Below are 15,445 nucleotides of genomic sequence, written 5' to 3'. Positions count from 1 at the left end.
CCAGGACCCCAGGATCATGCCCTGAGCCAAAGGCAGATGTTCAACCACTGAGCTACCCAGGTGTCCAGGTGATTTTTTTGTATGTACAATATACTGTAACAAAGCTGACCAAAACAAACAAACAGAACATAAAATACAGTTTCTGATTCCCAAGGATTTGCATTTCTAAAAATTCCTCTCAAATTCCCAGATGACACTGATGCTGTTATATCTGGGACCTCACTGGGAGATCCCTCGTCTAGCTAGAGACACTGCCAAAAGTGGTCTATAAATAAGCTGAGGTCATCTTAATTCATGTCCACTAAGCACAGTCACCTAGCACTCCTGTCTTCAAGAGGACAGACACAACAGAAAATACTGCAGCTTATACTTCTTGACATACCTCCTGAAGGCCTAGAGCTTTCTGGATGAAGAAGAGGTCCTTTGGGAGTAAATGAAAGCACCTCAGATTCAGAAGAAATTTGACCAGTCAAAATGTCCCTTTTTTTTTATTTTAAGATTTTATTTATTTATTCATGGGAGACACACAGAGAGAGGCAGAGACATCATAGGCAGAGGGAGAAGCAGACTTCCTGTGTGGAATCTGATGCAGGACTTGATTCCAGGACCCCAGGACCACAACCTGAGCCAAAGGGAGATGCTCAACCACTGAGCCACCCAGGTGCCCCAACATGTCTCATTCCTGCAACTCAGGCCTACGTTCTTAACAGACCAGGACAGTTGCTCAGGAACACAGCTCACACCGACAGGCCCTTGCTCATATTGTTATTTTGTCCCAAAAGACCTCTCCCCGACCTCAACTGCTGAAGCTGTACTTCTAAGCCCAGCCCAAACGGTATTTATTCCCCCCACAGAACCATATGAAGTACCCCCTTTCCTTTTTTTTTTTTTTTTAAGATTTTATTCATGAGACACACACACACACACACAGAGAGAGAGAGACAGAGAGAGAGAGAGAGAGGCAGAAACACAGGCAGAGGGAGAAGCAGGCTCCTATGCAGGGAGCCCAACGTGGGACTGGATCCCAGGTCTCCAGGATCACACCCTGGACTGAGGGTGGCGCTAAACCACTGAACTGTCAGGGCTGCCCAAGTACTCCCTTTCCTACATTCTGTCATTCATATGTTCCTTCGTTATAGTACTTATATCTAGCCTTACCTGTGTATCTTAATATCTAGAGAATCAAACCAATTTCTAATTGAAGGAATTATTAACAGTAGGCGTACTTAGAAAACAAAGGCATTTAGAGAAGGCACAGGGTTTTTTGTTTTTTGTTAGTCCTTTTTCTCTGGGAGTTTCTCTCTCTCCTTCTGTGATAATAACCCTGATTAGTCCTTGCAGTGCTGGTTGGGCCAACTCCATCCACTGGCCCCAGAGGTGGGCTCAGGACTTAGGTTTGACCAATCTGAGTCTTTTTTCCTCCTAGCCCCAGCCCTCGGTTCATGATGGGAACATTACCCCACCCAGACCAACCAGATATCTTCCCAGTGTTCTCGCCAGAACCACAGGCAGAGAAGTTGACACCTAGAAGTCTTAACATATAATTAAAGACACAAATAGAGTAGACAAGGAAAATTATTACACAATACTCATCACAATGACCTAGGCTACTGTGTGGTGATCCTCAAGCACCCAAAAATAACATGAGAGAAAGGCACAAAGGAAACATTGAGGACAACTTATAAATCTGGTCAATCACTGAAGACTGAAGACTCTGGCTTATTTTAGATTAGCTAAGAGGCCACTTTTGTGTCAAACGTAAAAGGTAAAGGGCACAACCCTTGGACCTTCTCTAGGCTTTAACACTAATGAATGAAGCTTACACAAGGGTCAAAAGAGAATGAGGTCCAAAAGAACAAACATCAGAATCCAGCAAAAGGTAAATGGAGGCAAGAGATGTGCATGTGTCCATGAGATGAACATCAATGGGTTTCAGAGGACTCTGCAGGAAGTGTGTCCAACTAGCTGGCAACACGAGCTCCCGAAGTGCGTGGACAAGGGATGCACTAGTCCTTCAAGAGGTAACCCTCAGGAAAGGAGCTGCACAGGCCCCACTTACCTGTGTGATTATGCGCTCTCCATCCTTATAGACCTTCTCTCCTATTACATCCACAATCTTCATTCGTTCTGACACCTGAAACAATAGACATACCCATAAACTATAAGGAAAAGATCTCAAATGAAAGTCACAAATAATATCCAAACAATTGATTAGAATCATCCAATTTGAAAATTTAATAGATTAAATTAGTTTTAAATCTTAAAGCTCCAAAAACAGACTCTTATTCAAATACACTTTACCTCTAGTGATTTAAGGAGGGGCACAGATTCAATAAATGATTCAAACATCCTCCTCTTTTTTGCATTGTTTTTCACTATGATTCTTCTAAAAGTCACACGGTCCTACAAGAAAGAACATGAAAATTCTGGTAAATGCCTCTGTGAGAGAACATCTATGGTTTACCTAACTGGATGACAGCAAATATTAGAGGACTATGGAATGTACTGGGCCAACTGAGTGTTTAATGACATTTTAATCTGAGTCATCACTGGAAGCGAAAGACTTGTAGCCTGTGTCAGACAGATGGTCCACATGCAATTGCTTGCTATCTAGTACTCAATGAGTGCCACCTATGGGTCATAAATAGAACACAAAATACAAATCCCAATCAAACACTTCCCAGGTCACAGTTACTGTTCAATGTGAAAGGTGCACATTCAAAAAAAAGGAGATGTAACAACCACTTCAGGGCTCTTGCCCTGAAGACTTTACAATCTCAATGGGGAGACAACACAAAGTATATGGGAATAAAAAATCTACAGTTCAAGACAGCATATCTAATGTGTCAGGTGAACAATAAAGACAAGAGTAAGTGCCACAAGAATTCTGAGGAGGTAGAGAAAGATCACAATAGGCTGGAGTGATCAAGGGTATTTTTGTTGCAAAAATATAAATTTTGGTGGGGCATCTAGGTGGCTCAGTTGATGAAGCATCCAACTCTTGATCTTAGCTTAGGTCTTGTTCCCAGGATCATGAATTCAAGCCCCACACTGATCTCCACACTGGGTGTGGAGTCTACTTAAAAAGCAAATACATATATAAATATTCATAATATAAGTATTATATATAAATCATGTTTATAGATAATTATATAACTATACATAAAATTTTAATAATTAATGGAGAGGGGAGGCAGGAATGTGAAAAGTCCCTTGACTCCAGCGAGTTATGGATTCTGATCAGAAGACAGCTAACCAGAGCTACAGTCAAACTCCTCTCAGATATGTGTACATATGTGTGAGGAGGGACACACAGCCAGGAGAATATTAATTGCTTAGTTTTAGGTTTTTTGTATCTAAGTTAATTGTACCTTTTGTCCACCTCAGGTTGGGAGAGGAAGGTATCTTTTTTTTTTTTTTTTTTTTCCTTTGAAAGCAACATAATGAAATCCTCAAGGCTGGCAGAATGATACATAGCAAGGTAAGGACATGATGTTTAACTGTAAGTCTGCTATTTTAGTATGCTCTATGATGGGTTGGTAGTGGGGTAGAGAAATCACATAGAAGACAAGTGAGTTGAGATGTTCTAATGGGTTTTACAGCTCATATTCCATAAGCTATAGAATTCCCAGCCCCTATCTCATACCATGTTTTATCTGCCTTAAAAGAGAAGTAAAAAAAAAAAGAGAGAGAGAGAGAGAAGTCACCTACTACACCCTATATTCCTAGTATGAGCTATAACAGACTCCAACTCTCCCTCTAAACTGCTGTACAAATCATGTTTGTTTTTTAGCATATAGCAAGATTCTGCTCCATTTCTTCTCCATCTGTCTGCTTGAAAAGAGCCATTCAATCTCTGATTGCTCTAATGGGCTGCATGATTTGCCACTACTTTTTTAAGTCCAAGGTTAGGGATGTATCATTTAAAATGTTACTGTTATACTTTGGAATATTATTTCATTATCTTTAGAATTCAATTTCCACATGTTTTCTGGGCCAATCTAGGCACGAGTGCTACAGAAAGAGGACAATCAAAAATGAGAAAATTGGAATTATAAAGTTCTCTTCTTTCTGAGTAGGCATTGTTAAAAATTTTTTTAATCCATCTATAACGTCACAAACATTGCTACAATTGCAATAGCAAACTATTTCTAGCTGAAGAGAAAACAACTGATATCTCTCAAAGTGACTTATTTATTCATGTTCCAACATTTTCTATGAGTTACTTCCACCCTTCCCAGAACTCTCATGCTATGCAAGGCCAACTCCTGTGATTGTGGAGGGCATGAAAAAGCTTTAAGGGAGCTTCCAACAGAGCTGTGAGGAGAAAACTCCCACTGTGAAATAGTGGATCCTTCAGGCGGCAAGTGTTTAGCGTCAAGCTTACAGCCTAAAGTTCAGAAAAGAAAAGGAATACTACCTTTTCCAGTGATTGCAAGCATTTCCTAAGAAAGTTTCTATTGACTTTCACTTTCACAAGAGAGAACAAGAGCAGAGGCTAAGTATAGTGGTCATGGTGGCAACTGCCCCCACTAAGAGAAGGAATGTAGAATTCACTGTGAGAAACTTAAGTGACTACACCAAGTCCTCCCTGCTTTAGCCTCAGAAGGCATTTCTGAAGCCTTGGAAGCTACAAGAAATCAGACTGTAGAGGACCATCAGGGAGTCACTTTTGAAGAGGTGATAGTAAAGCTTTTGAGAGGGTTTGGGCTATAAAGTACATGAACAAAGCAGAAGAAAAACAGACCAGAAGGGCATATTGATAGGATGCTTAAAACAGCAGGGAAAGGAAGAAAAGGCTGAAAAGGATAAGGCTAGGAAGTAGAAAGACAAGGCAGGGATCTCAGGAGAGAATGGTCATACGCAGCACCACAACTATGGAGAGCAGGTGTTGCCATTCTGTAGCCCCTACCTTTTGCCAGACATCAAGAGAGTTGCTTCTTTTATGTCCATCTGTTGAATTCTCATACCCAACCATGAGACAGGTAGCTTTATAGTTCAATTAAAAAAAATTATATTGTGACTTTCTCTTTGACTTAGGAATTCTTTAGGAATGTGTTATTTAATTTCCAAGTGTTTGTGGAGATTCTCCTGTTACTTCTCGGTTACTGATTTCTGGATTTATTCCATTGAGGTTACAGAATACATTCTCTGGTTTAAATTCTTTTAAATTTGCTAGGTTTTATTTTATATCCCGGGATATAGTCTATCTTGGTGAATATTCCACAGGCTTAAAAAGAATGAGTACTCTACTATTGTTGTACCCAGTGTTCTATAAATTTCAATTAGATCTTTTTGGCTAATGGTGTGGTTAAGTTCTTCAATATCCTTCCTGATTTTCTAATTGTTCCATCAACTGTTGAGAGAGAAGTGTTAAAGTCTGCAACTATAACTGTGGATTTGTCTCTTCTTTCAGTTTTATTCGTTTTTGCTTCACATATATATTTTTTAAAGATTTTATTTATTCATGAGAGACACACACACACACAGAGAGAGAGACAGAGACAGAGACACAGGCAGAAGGAGAAGCAGGCTCCATGCAGGGAGCCCAACTGGGACTCCAGGATCATGCCCTGGGGTTAAGGCAGGCACTCAACAGCTGAGCCACCCAGGGATCCCTGCTTTGCATATTTGGAGGCTCTGTTGTTTGATGTATACATATTTAGGGCTGCTATGTCTTCTTGGTACATTAACCCTTTCATTATTATGTTATGTTCCTCTTTGTCCCTGGTAACTTTCCTTGCTCCTTGCTTTGAGATCTACTTTATCTGATACTAATATAATTACTCCTGCTTTCTTGGTAAATGGTTGCATGGTATATATATAACTCTATCTTTTTACTTTCAATCTATACTATGTGTGTTTTTTTAAGATTTTATTTATTTATTCATTAGAGACACACACAGAGAGAGAGGAAGAGACACAGGCAGAAGGAGAAGCAGGATCCACACAGGGAGCCTGATGTGGGACTCAATCCTGGGACTCCAAGATCATGCCCTGGGCCGAAGGCAGGCGCCAAACCACTGAGACACCCAGGGATCCCCATCAATCTATATCATGTTTGAGAGAGTTTGGTGCAGATAGAATAGAGTTGGTCATCTTAAAAAATCCATGTGATTTGTTTCTGTCATTTAGTTGGTATAATCATATTATATTTACAGTAACTATTTATATATTAAGGTTTAAGTCCACCATTTTACTGTTTTCTGTTGTTCCCCTTTGTTTTGTTCTTCTGTTTCATTTTCCTGTATACCTATGGGTTACCTGATTAAAGCTTTTGAATACATCTCTTTGTACAGATTATTTTAGCAGTTGCTCTAGGTATTATATTTATATGTATGTAACTTAATCACGATCTACTGATGTCAACATTTTATAAGTTGGAATAAAGTGTAGAAGATTTACTTCCATTTGGGCCCCTTTACCTCTTCCTTTTAGACTATAACTATCTTAAGTATTTTCTTTTTTTTAAAGATTTTATTTATTTATTCATGGGATACACACAGAGAGAGGCAGAGACACAGGCAGAGGGAGAAGCAGGCTCCATGCAGGGAGCCCAACGTAGGACTCGATCCCAGGACTGGGATCACACCCTGGGCCTAAGGCAGGTGCTTAACCACTGAGCCACTCAGGTGTCCCAAGTATTTTCTCTACATACACTGAGAACCACATCAGACAGTAATTATTTTGGTTATTATTTTGATTATTATATTTTCCAGTTCCCATTTGGATCTTCTTTCTGTCTTCTATTTCTCTGAGACCTTCTATTTTTTCTTTCTTTTTTTAAAGATTATTTATTTATTTATTAGAGAGAGAGAGAGAGAGAAAGAAGCAGGCTCCATGCTGGGAGCTTGACGTGGGACTCGATCCCAGGTCTCCAAGATCACACCCTGGGCTGAAGGCGGCACTAAACCGCAAAGCCACCGGGGCTACCCTATTTTTTCTTCATTTTTTTCAAGTGTGTCCATAATTGCAATTGTGGCTTATATAATTGGCTATATAATGACTGCTTTATTATTTTTTAAGATTTTATTTATTTGAGAGAGAACAAAAGAGGGAGAGAGAGCACAGAGGGGGGGGAAGAAGTAGGCTCCCTGCTGATCAGAGAGCCCCATGTGGGGCTTGATCCCAGGACCCTGGGATGATGACCTGAGCTGAAGGCAGATGCTTAACTAACTGAGCCATCCAGGTGCCCCATGATGATTGCTTTTTTTTTTTTTAAAGATTTTATTTATATGAGAGAGAGAGAGACAGAGACACAGGCAGAGGGAGAAGCAGGCTCCATACAGGGAGCCTGACGTGGGACTCGATCCCAGGTCTCCAGGATCACGCCCTGGGCTGAAGGCTGCGCTAAACTCCTGAGCCACTTGGGCTGTCCTGATGATTGTTTTATTTATTTATTTTTTTTAAAGATTTTATTTATTTATTCATGAGAGACACAGAGAAAGAGAGGCACACTGCGCCACCGGGGCTGCCCCTCCTGATGATTGTTTTAAACCCTTGTCAGTTAGTTGCAATAGTTGTGTCATCTTGGTATTGGCATCTGTTGATTGTCTTTTCTCACTCAGGTTGAGAATTTCGCTGTTCTTTGTATAACAAATGATTTTCTATTGTCCCTCAGACATTTGGGGTATTATGTTGTGAAATGATGTATCCAATTTAATCTTTTTCTTTTGCAGGCACAATTTAGGTATAGTGTGCATGTACATGTGGGAGTGAATGTTCAGCTCCCCTCTGGATTCCACTGACACAACCCTGGCAGGGAAAGTGGAATGCCAACTAATAATACTGTGTATCTCCTCATTTTGCCTCTTTGCTACTGGGTGAGGCTGTAGTACGTTCAGTTTGCTGCTAGTCCCAGTGACACTGGAAAGTAGAAGCAATTTTTCCTTTGGTATTTGGCTAGAATAGAGTGGTAGGTGTTCTGCTAGGCTGCCCTTTTCCTGGTCCTTTAGCTAAAGGGGTCAGGCTTTTCTTGAGGTTGTTTTTGTATGTACTTGTTGGTGGATCTAGGTTGTAGGCTTTTCCAGAATGCCATCTGGTATATATATGGGAAGCAAAAAAGAAAACCCAGGAAATTCACTGTCTTGTCCGTCTTTAAATCCCAAGATCCCTAGCCATTCCACCTTATCCCTATCCTCCCCATCTTTCTAAGTTTGTTGTATGATATCTGGACTGTTTTAGCTTTTTGTTTTTGTTTCTTTAAGATTTTATTTATGTACTGGAGAGAGAGAGAAAGTACACAAGCAGGGGAGGGGCAGAGGCCGATGGAGAAGAAGACTCCCTGCTGAGCAAGGAGCCCAATGTGTGGCTCCATCCCAAGACCCTGAGACCATGATCCGAGCTGAAAGCAGACACTCAAACTGAGCCACCTAAAGTGCTCCTGAATTTTTTTAGTTTTAAGAGATAAAACTAGTGAGGAATGGAGCTATTCCATCTTGACCTGGACCAGTAGTTGTCATAAGTACATTTTTTTTTAAGTTGGTTCCATGCCCAAGGTGGGGCTCAAACTCACAACTTTGAGATCAAGAATAGGTAGCATGCTCTACTAACTGAGCACCAGCCTTAGCATCAATATATTTTAAAACTGAGTTTATTTTCCCTACTACTTATTGATCTATGATCTATCCTTGAGTTTTTTCTTTTTTATTTTTTTAAAGAGAGAGAGAAAGAGCAAGCAAGCAAATAAGAATGTCAGCAGGGTGGGGAATGGTAGGGGGAGAGGAGAGAGAGAATCTTAAACAGGCTCCAAGAAAGGCTTGAGGTCATGACCTGAGCCAAAATCAAGGGTTGGATGCTCTACCAACTGAGCTGCCTAGGTGCCCCATCCTTGAGTTTTTCAATCACTAGGTCCCCAAGTGTGTGATTTATTCTTAAGCCATTACATGTCTCATCTCTCAAGACACACTATACCAAAAGACAGGTCTTTTCTTGTATATCACAGGAAGTGCTCTGTCTTTAAAATGTGATTTCATTTGAGGAACTATGTTGATAATGCTATGGTATACAATTAATTCTGCTTGTAAAGTAAATGGAAACACATTATCACAGATGTCAATATTTTAAAAAGTGAAATTTGGAATCTGTACAAAAGGATAATTATTTTGTTTGTTTGTTTTTTAAAGATTTTATTTATTTATTCATGATAGTTATCACAGAGAGAGACAGAGACACAGGCAGAGGGAGAAGCAGGCTCCATGCACCGGGAGCCCGACGTGGGACTCGATCCCGGGTCTCCCGGATCGCGCCCTGGGCCACAGGCAGGCGCCAAACCGCTGCGCCACCCAGGAATCCCAATTATTTTGTTTAAGAAGGAAGAGAGTTATAGATTCTGAAGGCTTGATACTGAAAGGAAGCAAGATGGACCATGGGTAATAGAGGATAGGGATCACAGCAGTCGTGTGCCATAGACATTCTAGGAAAGTTCTCTTTCCCAGAGTATGGCCATCAGCCTTTCTAGTCATCCACACCTATTGGATATTGGCATGGACCAATGCACATGAACAAGTGGATGGGTGGCCATAGAGAAAAGTTAGTCCTGGGACAGCTAGAGATGACAAGCACTGTTGGCAAAGCTCTCTATGACAATTATTTTTCTAGGCTGCCTCTTGCATGGAAAATTATCCCCTTTCTCTCTACCTGTCTGATAAAAACATAAACAGAAAGCATAGTAAGAACTGACATGACTATAAGGTTATAAAACCCAGTCTTTTCCTTGCAATTTGGAGTAAATGGTTTGTTGACAAATTATTTTAGAGAAATGGAAAAACACATTGGCACAAATCCTTTCATAATGTATTTCAGAGAACTGGCTACAAAATATAGTGTGAACCATAGCTTAAGGACAGCAAATTCAGAAGTAAGGGGGATTAATACTACGCCATGCAAGGATTATCATTTCTCTAACTCACCAGTCCCCAAAGGGAGCCTTCTGAAGTGGCGACAATGGTAGCAGCTCTTGGGGTGTTGTACATCAGAGCAAGTTCTCCAAAACTGCCACGGTTGTCATACTGACCAACAGAGCGAGTTTGATTATCTTTTGTTACTAAAATATCATAGGTTCCCCTGGAAATACAAGAAATAATTTCATTTATTACTTCCAATAAATTTCATTTGTTACTTCTAAATTTAAGACCTGACAGGTAGTACATAAATAGAAGGTACAAATGATATAAAACAGGCAACTTCCAACATATTTTTGCTAGTATACAAAAATACAATAGATTTTTGCATTTTGACTTTGTATTCTGTGACCTTGCTAAACTCACATATCAGTTCTAGGTGCTTTTTTGTAGCTTGGGATTTTCTAGGGAAGATAATGTTTAATGTTATCAGCAAACAAAGACAGTTTCACTTTTTCTTTTCTAATCTTTATGTCCTCCCTTCCTCCCTCTTTTTCTTCTTCTTTTATTCATTGCCTCATTGCATTGGCTAGAATCTACAATACAATACTAAATAGAAGTGGTGAGAGCAGATATCCCTGCCTTGTTCTTGATCTTAAGGGGAAAACAGTCAATGTTTCACCCTTAACTATGATGCTGGCCAAAAGTTTTTTAAAAAATTCCTTTAACTGGAGTGGTGAAAAACCACATCTATTCCTAGTTTGCTGAGAGTTTTTACATTGAAAAGGTGATGAATTTTGTCAAATGCTTTTCCTGAAGGGATTGATATAACTATATGAGTCTTTTGTAGTTTGTTGAAAACTAGGATATAGAACTGATTAAAATAAAGAAACCAAAATGTGCAATATTCTACGTGTTAACTGATAATGATTGCTAAAGAATAATATTCAGAACTGATAAACATTTAGAGAAACAGGCACTCCCAATACATCACTGAGGCAAACTTAAATATATCAATATTTTTGCAAGATAATTAACAACATTTAACAAATTCCTTAAAGAGACCCTTTTACCCAGTGTTACCATTTCTAGACATTCTATAGGAGATTATTTGGTGAAGGTGGTTCTTTTCATGTCTGGGAGGGGGTCAGAAGGAACCCTCAAGATGAAATTAACAATTGAAGAGCTCACAATACACTAAGGCCAGCAGGTCAAACCCACGTATTTCATGTCTCCCGACATGGCTTATACCAGGAACAGAGCCAGCAGGGGCCGGCGACATGGAAGTTGAGGCAGTGTATTCATAGGTAAATTAGGCTGGGCCTGAAAGATCCAGATGACAGTATAGCAAAATGGCTTCTTTATGAAATCAATTCACTTGAACACTGGCAAATAACATGTTTATTTTTTTTATTATTATTTTTAAAGATTTTATTTATTTATTCATGAGAGACACAGCGAGAGAGAGAGAGAGAGAGAGAGGCAGAGACACAGGCAGAGAGAGAAGCAGGCTCCATTCAGGGAGCCTGACACAGGACTCGATCCAGGGTCTCCAGGATCACACCCCGGGCCGAAGGCGGTGCTAAACCACTGAGCCACCCGGGCTGCCCTGAGCCAGCAGGGCTGCCCAAATAACATGTTTATAAAGCACATCTTGTCTAATTGTTTTTTAATCTTTCTTATTTTTATTTTTTAAAGATCTTATTTATTTATTCATGAGAGACACACAGAGAAAGGCAGAAACACAGGCAGAGGGAGAAGCAGGCTCCATGCAGGAAGCCCGACTTGGGACTTGATCCCAGAACTCAGGATCATGCCCCAAGCCAAAGGCAGACACTTAACCACTGAGCCACCCAGGCATCCCCATCTTGTCTAATTGTAAAGGAGACTTTTTAGTGTTGATAAATAGCAACCCAAACATGGGTTGTACTGAGGACTCAGAACAGCAGTAGATACAGGGGGCAGGCAGTGGGCAGAAAGGGAAGCCTGTACACTTGATCCTAAGTCCTTCCTGGGCTGAACAAAGCATTGGGTGAAGTACATGCCTTTAATCATGAATCTTATTAAGTGTAGCCACACCACATCTGCAAAGTTTCATTTCCTACCGTTCAATGACATAAAAGTTGTCTCCATCATCTCCTTGGTCAATGACATGCTCATCAACTTTGACTGTTCTTTCAAACATGGCATCAAGGACTTGAGAAAGTTGTTCCTGCAAGGTACACACACAAAGAGAAAAGGCGGCTTTTATACTGGCTGTGAAAAAAATGACTGCTTATCTCAGTTTGCAACTACAAGGTGGAAGTACACATATAGGATTGTTCCCCATATTCAAACAATATCCTAAAAGCTGTCTGAAACAAATGTTTTCCCCTGACCGTTCAGCTTTGTACCTCCATGTACACAGCACAGTTGCCAAGTATTTTTGAGGCAGTACTGTTTTGAAAAAACATTCCATAATTTTTGCAAAACTAGGTATCTCAGTTATGGTACCCATTCTCCCAGTTGCACCCATCAGGCGCCTTGATGGCTCCACTATACCATCTGCAAACCATGCAATGCCATCTTCCTATGGGTGTTGATCTTAACAGGATCATCAAATCTTTTTTTTTTTTTTTTTTTGGAACATCACATCTAAAGGGCTGGGATAGACTTAGAAGTTACCTTACAGAGTAGCACAACTGCTCTCACTAGTCACGCACAGTACTTAACCTCTCTGAGCCTCAGTTAACACATATTTTAAAAAGTGCTTACTAGTTTCTAGCTCATTGATTTTTATGACTAAAAGAGAAAAATCTAAGGAAAAGTATCACACAACAGGTACTCAAAAATTGAGATCTATTCAAACATCTATATACAACACATATAATGACTTACTTATTGTTACCTGCTATAATCAGAAGGTAACTGTATTGATAAGTATAGTGAAAACAAAACAATGCTATTAAATTCTAACAAAACAGTGGTCTCAGTCTAGGGCCAGCATCCCTCTGTCAGGAAGGGAGATCACTGGCTGTCAGGGGGCACTAATGAGTATCAGCTTCAGCTCAAAGAAAGACTCTCCTTGGAGGAATGTGGACTGAAGACGTGGCAAGGAAAAATTTTATTGTTGCATAATTCCATGTGATTCAGTGTCTGTCAGTAAGACTGTGCTACCTAAAAATAACTGAGTATCACTAAAAGCATCTCTTTAGGGATCCCTGGGTGGCGCAGCGGTTTGGTGCCTGCCTTTGGCCCAGGGCGCGATCCTGGAGACCCGGGATCGAATCCCACGTCGGGCTCCCGGTGCATGGAGCCTGCTTCTCCCTCTGCCTGTGTCTCTGCCTCTCTCTCTCTCTCTCTCTCTCTGTGACTATCATAAATAAATAAAAATTAAAAAAAAAAAAAAAAAAAAAAAAGCATCTCTTTATTTCCATAGTTTCATGTGTGTTGAATATAAGCCGACAAATACTATAAGGGAAGTGATGTTCACATGCATTCCACATTCACATGGAATGTGAGCCCAATGTTGCCAGAAATCTCATGTTTAAAATACAGGTACCAACTCAAATTTTCAAGTACAATACAGACCAAACACATATACCTGTACCTAGCTATAACTGGCCTGTGGGCTGTCCATTGGCAGCTTCTTGTTCTAAGTAACTCTTCTCTGGCCTGGACTCTTCAAAAACATCAGTATCATAAGATACAGAATAAGGTGTAAGGGGAGGATTCTAGGCTGGAGATGACTAAAATGATACCATGACAACTAAAAGCAACACGTGATTCAGGACTGAAAAACAAAACAAAAAAGCTATAGAGAACTTTACTGGGGAAATCTGAATATGGAATGGATGCGAGATAACATTACTGCATCAATGTTAATAATGGTATTGTGCTAATTTAGGAGAGTATCTTTGTTCTTAGAAAATATATCTTTAGGTATTTAGGGGCCAAGAGTCAAGATGTCTTAAACACATTTATAAATGGCTCAGGACAAAAGAAAAAAGCAGTTTACATGTACTTATGTGTGCGTACATACACACATGAAAGAAAATAAATGTGGCAAAATGTTAACAACCCGTCAGTCTAGGTAAAGGTACACGAGTGTTCATGATACTATTCTTTTTATTTTCCTGTAAATTTGAAAATTTAAAACCAGAGATTTGGATAATAAATTTTTATTTTATTTACATATTTTTATTTCTTTTTTAAAGTATGCTTTATATCCAAAGTAGGTGTAAATAAATATTTACAAACTGAAACAAATACACTCACCAGAATGGCTAAAATTTGAGAAGATGGGCAATCCCAAATATTGGTAAGGATATGGAGCAACTGGGAAGCTCATGTATTGTTGAATGCAAATGGTAAACCACTTTTAAAAAGACCTGGCAGATTTTTGTAAAATCTAACATACACCTACCCTATGACTTAGCAATTTTGCCCTCAGTTATTTTACTGAGGAGAAATGGGTGGGGGGGGGAGTTCACAAAAAACATGTACAAAATATCCACAGCATTATTCCTAAGAGCTAAAAACAAGAAATAGACCAGGTATCCATCAACAGGGGAAAAAAAAGAATTAGCAAACTGGTATTTTCATATAATGGCATATTACTCAGCAGCAAAAGAGGAATGAACTAACATCACCAGCAATAAGGCATGCTGACATTATGGACCCCTTGAAATGATGCTCTGAGAAAAAGACAATATACTTTCTTTGGGAGTCAGGCCAAGAATGTATATCCATATTCCATAGTCATAAGGAAACATCAGACAAATCCAATTGAGGTGCGTTCTATAAAATAACGAACCAGTACTCTTCAAAGCGTCAAGATCATGAAAGACCAGAAAGGACTGAAAACTATGACAGGCTAAAGAGAAATAAGAACTAAATTACAAAGTGGGATTCTGAACTGGATCCTTAACCAGAAAAATAAAACCATAAGTGAGAGAAAACTGGTGAAATCTCAATAAGAGTTGTAGTTTAGCCAATAGTATTGTAACAGTGTTAATTTCCTGGTTTCGCTCATTGTCCTATGGTTATGTTAAGATGTAGGAGATCCCTGGGTGGCTCAGACGTTTAGCTCCTGCCATCGGCCCAGGGCGTGATCCTGGAGTCCCGGGATGGAATCCCACATCGGGCTCTCTGCATGGAACCTGCTTCTCCCTCTGTCTGTGTCTCTCATGAATAAATAAAATCTTAAAAAAAAAAAGTTGTTTATACCAGGGGAAGCTGGATGAAGAATATATGGGAATTCTGTACTGTTTTTGCAGCTTTTTTTGTCAGTCTAAAACTAATTCAAAATAAAAAGTGAAAAAGGAAAAGAAATGAACTACTGATAAATGCAACAGGGATGAGCTTCAAAAATTGCTGTGTGGGGATCCCTGGGTGGCGCCTGCCTTTGGCCCAGGGCGCGATCCTGGAGACCCGGGATCGAATCCCACATCGGGCTCCCGGTGCATGGAGCCTGCTTCTCCCTCTGCCTATGTCTCTGCCTCTCTATCATAAATAAAAAAAAAATAAAAAAAAGAAGTGGAGACCGAGATAATTCTATAGAAAGAGATAATTCTATAGAAAGGTCTCTTTAAAAAAAAATTGCTGTGTGAAAGAAGTCTCAC

General features: G+C 39.8%; 1 protein-coding gene across 1 annotated transcript in view; it reads right to left on the bottom strand.

Moving 5' to 3' along the window:
- The window catches only part of PRKAR2A (protein kinase cAMP-dependent type II regulatory subunit alpha), a 112,150-nt gene that overhangs the window by 19,061 nt on the left and 77,644 nt on the right, over nucleotides 1-15,445 (bottom strand). The window contains exons 5-8 of the mRNA XM_055343836.1: nucleotides 11,948-12,054; nucleotides 9,912-10,065; nucleotides 2,302-2,403; nucleotides 2,060-2,134 (exon numbers count right to left, since the gene is read on the bottom strand). Of these exons, the coding sequence (XP_055199811.1) occupies nucleotides 2,060-2,134; nucleotides 2,302-2,403; nucleotides 9,912-10,065; nucleotides 11,948-12,054 (438 nt within the window). The remainder of the gene's footprint in view (nucleotides 1-2,059; nucleotides 2,135-2,301; nucleotides 2,404-9,911; nucleotides 10,066-11,947; nucleotides 12,055-15,445) is intronic.

Source organism: Nyctereutes procyonoides, unplaced genomic scaffold (genome assembly GCF_905146905.1).
Source record: "Nyctereutes procyonoides isolate TBG_1078 unplaced genomic scaffold, NYPRO_anot_genome, whole genome shotgun sequence".
Lineage (NCBI taxonomy): Eukaryota > Metazoa > Chordata > Mammalia > Carnivora > Canidae > Nyctereutes > Nyctereutes procyonoides.
The sequence above is the reverse complement of the archived record's forward strand: the minus strand, read 5'-3'. Positions and strand labels throughout refer to the sequence as shown.